Source organism: Morone saxatilis, unplaced genomic scaffold (assembly GCF_004916995.1).
Source record: "Morone saxatilis isolate NCDOM2014 unplaced genomic scaffold, NCSU_SB_2.0 Contig17, whole genome shotgun sequence".
Lineage (NCBI taxonomy): Eukaryota > Metazoa > Chordata > Actinopteri > Moronidae > Morone > Morone saxatilis.
In genome coordinates, this window is record NW_023339729.1 from 26,751,842 (window position 1) to 26,758,489 (window position 6,648).

A 6,648-nucleotide genomic window follows, 5' to 3' on the forward strand; every position below is an offset into this window, starting at 1 on the left:
ATGTGGGTATTTCCTTTCTCCCTGTGTGTGTGTATGTGTGTACCAGAGCATTACCTGCGCATATCAGTGTGTCAGTGTCATAATGTCTGCTTGTGTGTGTGTGTGTGTGTGTGTGTGGGCATTTGCATGCGTTCATTCTGTTTGCATACATGCATTCATTTGTGTGTGTGTGTGTTTAATTGTTTGGTTTGAGTAGCCGCCTGCAGTGGAAAGAAGAGATAAAGACTGAAAGGAGGAGGAGAGACAGTTTGTGTGTGTGTGTGTGTGTGAGAGAGAGATCGGAGAGAGAGAGAGAGAGATGTGAGGTCAGTGTTATTTGGCAGGGCAGGGCTTGTTTGTGGCCATCAGAAAGCCATTTTAATTAACGAGAGAGAAACACACACACGCGTTTTTGCAGCGCTCACCAATAATACTGTTGCCAAAAATTTCTGCTCTCTAATTGCTTCCGATTCACATAATCTTTCTCTCCCCCTTCAAAAAGAAGGAATAGGGTGAAGAGAAGTGAAGAGAGGAAGATAGAATTTGGAGGAGGCCGATGAGGGATGGAAGGAAGAAAAGAAGTACAGGAAGAAAGAAGGGCTGACTTACAGTTTGCAGTCAGCTGGAGGAAGAAAGTTAAAGGCAAGGAGTAAGAGAAAGAGGGAGTAAGAAAGCGTGATAGGAAGAAAGGAAAACCGATAGGATGGAGGAGAAGACAAAACAAACTGAGAAAGAAAAAAATAGAAAGAGGACAAAACAGGAAGAAAGAGCGAAAGATCTCGATAGCTATAGGGACTGCAGGGGGGTGAAAAGATGGGAGCACACACGCACACACACACACATAGAGGGAGTGCTACCTCCTGCTTTCAGCAGGTTGTTACGCCAGCAGAGTGTGTGTCTGCTGAATAATAGATGGTGTAGCAGGCTAGCATGTAGTCTGAAGACACACACACACACACACACACCATCTGTGGGTTGCATAAGGTTACTGTAAATTGATTTGCAACAAAATCCAGTAAGTTACTCATACTATGGTTACTTACAGTGATTTGGAAAAAAAAACAAACATGGGTAGAAGGTATTAACAACATCTCCACTCTTGCATATAGTGTAACATATATCCTGCAGTAAGAACCACAAATTGGTCACAGTGAGTCTGCCCACAGGATGGCAGCATGTTAGCATTGTGCTAGCAGTGCACTGTCTTCCAGATATTACATTAAAGAGGAAAACTGGCTAAGAATCTGGCTAATTTACTGAATATCTATAACTTTATGGGCTTGACTTGATGTTTTAGGGTCTTAAAGGTTTTTACAGTTAGAGAAACTGAAAACAAATCTGCTGAGAGATTAACACCTTTCAGCTTCTCCTCTTCTATCTTCAACCCAGTGTATACTTTTGGTTTTTAAAATAAAAATATTAATATAGAAATGTCTCTTAAATGTTAAAAGATTAGACAAAGTGGCTTTCCTTATTTAGAACACTATGATGACAGAGTGGATAAACAAGATGACTAAGTAGATTAGCCACTGCATTATTTCTTAATATCAGGATTGATACGCTAATTTGGCAACCAGAATCACAGCTGTTTTGGGTGGCGAGTAAAAGTTAAAAAACTAGCCCTTTGTTAAAACAGTGCAGGGGCCACATCGGAGTGGACCTATTGTTTAAGGTACAAATGAGACATGAAATACCATCCAGGAAGTCCAGTTTGAGTACAGATTAATGAATGTAAGGGTTAATTAGATGCCAAAACACTGCTTATACTCAGACAGGATTTTACAACTCTGTTATCACAGTAGCAAATGTTATCTTTTGTCACAACAAATGGGAGGTAATCTGTAGAAATGTGCTTCTCCTGTCATTTTAAGAAATGACAACAATTTTTCTTTCAAAATTGTATTATTAGTGTTTTTTTTGTTAAAGCTGAAATCCCCCAAAATAAAGTTTTAACAACAGCTTATTCTACAATTTTGAAACGTGAGAGCTGAATGTCTTTGCTTTCAAATCTCAACTCGGTGAAGTATTTAGAAAGTCAAGTCGCACAGCAGTCATCTGTGAATGAGTGTGATTCATGTATAGCGGAAGACTTTGCATTACCAGGCCTTTTAATTGGCTTTATGGGCTGTATAGGCAAGACTTCATAATATTAGGAAACTAGACTTTCGGAATCTAAGCCAGAATTCCTTTGTCCCAAGTTTTCCTCCTAAACAGCATGCAGGTACGTTCAAAGTGTTGTTTCCACCGCTGCATCTGCAAGTAGGTGTGTGAGTTGTGTCCGCCAGCCAGCATGTGCAGTGTAGTTCAGAATCGTCTTGGTAGTGTGTACCCCTTAGACTGACCTGTCTGATCCTCTTACATCAACCAGCAGCCTCTTATCCCTCACACACACACACACACACCACACAGAGGCCGTCCTCCGGCCATAGTGTCAATGTCAACGTTGCATCTGGTAAACACGACAATAGACATGCACTCCCAGCACACACACGCGGAGACAGACACACACATACGAGCTAACAGGATAATGACTGGCCAATTAAGCACAGGCTTGATCTGTCTGGATGTATCCAGTCATCTCAGCCCCTCCAGCAGCCATTACTCAGGCATGGACACACACACCACAACACAACACATACAAACGCACTTGACTGGATGGAGCGCTGTGAAAAGCTGGCTGCTCCACCAGGCGACCTCTGTGAGTCAGCCTGTGTGTGTGTGTGTGTGTGTGTGTGTGAAGAGGGATTTTTCCCCCCACATACAGCTTTGATAAACTGACCATTTTCAGTTTAAATTTAATGATGTCAGTCATTGCTGCACTTCTGATTTTCCGGCTGCAGGATTGCAGAAGCAGAAATGTGTAGTGGTGTGCTCACATCGACACATAAAGCGTTTCCATGAAAGTCAACTACTGTAAAGTTCAAACAGAGTTAAGTGTATTTACAAAGACCTTAAAACATACAGATGAGTCACAGTGTGCGTTGCAGGAAAACCAGAGATACAAAAACAAATAAAACAAAAGGAATAAGACTTTTTTTTTTTACTTTAACATAAGAGAATCAAATGGACTTTTGGGGAGAACGCCAGACAAATTATTTAATGCAATTTTAAAAATGTCATAACTCGTGGATCAAGAGTAATTTTTTAATGCAATTTTACCTTTATTGGACAGTTTGGCATTAGAGAGCATAAGAAATATATGCAGAGAGCGAGAAAGAGAGAGAGGAAAATGTCACAGAGGTCCCTGGCCAGACTGGTTGCTTGATCTCTCCAGTGTGATTGATCACAATGTACATGTATATGAGGTGTGTGTGCTACTTGTTGGTGATGTTGGCCTTAACTCCAGCTCCACTCCGTTTGAATGGATGATCCTCACCACCATCATTGCAAACTGCATCGTCCTGGCCCTGGAACAGCATCTTCCCGATGGAGACAAGACGCCTCTGTCTGAGCGACTGGTAACAATAACACACACACACACACACACAACACACACCACACACACACACAAATTACTGTATACAAACACGTACTGTAAGCAGTGTGTGTACCGATAGAAATATCCACAAAGGCTTGCAAATACACAGAGACCAAAGACTTACATTCACAAAGCACACACAGGCACAAATATACACACAGAAAACAATCACACGGGCAAATGACAATGGACCTTTTTCACAGCGGCCATTTTGACATGAAATAGTAAACACAGGGTGTTACAATGCCCGTACTAATTAAAGGTTTCTGTTCACATTTTAGTTGCCAGCACCTTCCAGTGGAGCCAACATGCCACACCAGCAGCACCTAACTCTGTTCTACCTCAATGGAATAGAACCTTAATTAGTATCATTTGGTAAAACCTGTGTTTACCTGACTATTTCATGTTAAAATGGCTGCTGTGAAAAGGTCTGTCCGTTCTGATGCTGAGTGTTTGCTGTCCTTTAGGTACAAATAAACTCCATGTGAACAGAAAATGACCCACAATCTGCCTTCTTCTCTCACCACCCTTCCTCTCAACACTTCTCCTCTCTTTCTTACTCCTTTTTTTTCATCCCTTCTCCTGTTTCCTCTCTTTCCATCCTTCTTTCGACCCCCCTCCCACCCCTGCTCCTCTCCTCTCCCCTCCTGCCTTGCCTCCCCTGCAGGAGGAAACGGAGCCCTACTTCATAGCCATCTTCTGTTTTGAGTCAGGGATCAAGATCCTGGCTCTGGGTTTTGCGTTACATAAGGGCTCCTACCTGAGGAACGGGTGGAACGTCATGGACTTCGTGGTTGTGCTCACTGGGTGAGTCCACAGGAAATCTCTTACAACTCATTTCAGCTTTAGTTTTTGTATATCTTACTCGTGTTGTAGTCATTTTACTTTTTAGTTTGATTTCTATGTCTCCTCCTGTTGTTGTGCACATGGTGCCTAACGTGTACCTCCCTCTGGATTCTGAAATGTGTAGGATGTGTTTCCATGGCTACCTGCTCCACTCTAGCACTGGGTTAGTTGGGGCAATCAGGTTGAGGCTTTTTTAAAATTTCCTCTCAGACTCTCAAATGAATAAATTTGGAAACCAGAAGTGAACTGTTCTGCTACAGTGCTAGCACTTTCCATTGCACAGCAAAGGGTTCAAACATGTTCCTATTCATCCTCTGATGAAGGCACGTATCCAGTTTGTACAGACATTACTGAACTCAGGTTTCTTCCAAAAGCTGGGATCAGATGGTTAAAGTGCATTTAAGCCCACTGAGTAAAAGGACCACTGTTAATACGGGGAAACAAACACTTCTGCCTCAAAACTGAACAAACCTCCACGACCAATGGCCTACTGGTCACTCTGCTTACAGCAATATAGTACATGTGTGTAAGTGTGTGCGCTTTAGGTGTACTGTGTAATGTGGACTGATATATTCCCCTTTTTTTCTTAGGACCTCGATACACATCCTTTGTGGTTTTTACTCACATTCTCACATTGGCCTGTTGTTCGAGCATGTCATGTGTCAATAAGATAGAAAAAAGAAAAACAATAATGCAAAAAATAATTCAATTAGTGTCTCCTAGAAGGATTCTGCTTGATCTTTTGGCTCTTATTTTGCCTTTGCTCCCTATTTTTTTCAGTTGTTTTTACCAAAAGCGTAATATGAATTGTCCTCAACAGAGGACAGAGACCCACCACACACACACACACACGCACACACACACACATTTCAGTGAATCCAGTTGAATTAAGAAAGTGTGTTTTATTAGCGTTGATGCTGATAACAATATTACAAAAGCGTAAAGATAGCGGGTAGCATAAAGATAACAGATCTTTGTTTTTACATTAAATCCTTACTCTGAATCTCTAAGTGTGTGTGTGTATGTTTGTGTGTCTTATAGTAGCATGACTTACTCTCTCTTCTGGTCTCAAACACACAGACACAGCTGAGGTCTGGTTTGACAAGGTGTGCGTGTGTGATCAGGGCCACACCCCGTCAGTCGCTATTCTCCTTTAATGAGGACAAAAACACACACATGCATGCACACGCGCACGCACACTCATAGGCTGGATCAGAGCAGCACTGCAGGGAGCAGCAACCAGGGCAAAGTGAAATGTCACTTCTCCGAGAGATGGGGGAGCAGGTTTGTTGTTATGGCAATATCTGAGAGAGTGGTAGCAGAGTTACCTCCATATCTCTCTCTATCTCTCTCTCTCTCTCTCTCTTTCTGGTCAATTTAAATGTACATTAGAATAATATGAACAAATGCTACACAACATTTCAGTACCGATAAGAAATACACTGATCTTTCTACTAAAGCTTCAAATCTGTGACTGTTAAATTCCTGAGGCAAGAAATGTGTTATTAGCCCCATCTTCGTATTACTTCTGTCCCTTTGTCTTGTCACTGTTAACTGCTACCACGGTGTTGTAGAAGCATGCAGAGTGTAGCTGGCCCTCGCTTAAGATGTTCTAACTTGTAGTAGTGTTTCCACCACCTTTGTTTACCTATTAGTTTCTCACGGAAGTGCACATGTGGTGGTCACAAAAGGCAGAACAGAGCTAACAAAATTAGAGGTGCCTGGGAGGGAGGTGGGTCACTTCTGTTTCTTCCACTACCATACAACATTATGAATGTAAAAGCTCTCTGAATGTGAGGGTCATATATGACTAAATAATCTTAAATACACAGTGTGTAGGATTCAGAAACATCTAGCAGGGAAGTTGCAGATTGCAACCATTTGAATACAGCTCAGCCTTCCAGGCATGTAGGACAAACTACAGTAGCTGTGAAACTTGCAATATCAATTAATAATAATTATTATACACTATAAAGAAAATGACGCTCCACTCTTCCGTACACTCTTCCCATTGGCTCACCATCCTGTGGGCGCCAGAAGGGAGGTCTGCTGTTGAACCCTCTTGCACATTAAGCTTAAAAAGTAGTGAATACAAGGAGCTTTATGTCACGTCCAGTCAAATAAAGTACCTGTAAAGGTCCTGTGTGTAACGTTTAGAAGGCTCTATTGGTTAGAAATGGAATATAATATCCATAGGTATGTTCATGTTATTATATGTTTTTGTTACCTTGGAATGAGCCGTTTACGTCTCAAGGCACCATTAGTCATCTTCTCTGGAGTACACCACACTGTTTTTACAGTAGCCCAGAAGGAACACAGGAGGGTGAAGCGAGGGAGTTACGATC

General features: G+C 41.8%; 1 protein-coding gene across 1 annotated transcript in view; it reads left to right on the top strand.

Moving 5' to 3' along the window:
• Positions 1-3,338: 3,338 nt before the first annotated feature.
• The window catches only part of cacna1ab (calcium channel, voltage-dependent, P/Q type, alpha 1A subunit, b), a gene marked incomplete in the record, with an annotated part of 92,837 nt that continues 89,527 nt past the window's right edge, over positions 3,339-6,648 (top strand). The window contains 2 exon segments of the mRNA XM_035660836.1: positions 3,339-3,437; positions 4,125-4,264. Coding sequence (XP_035516729.1) covers positions 3,345-3,437; positions 4,125-4,264 — 233 coding nt within the window.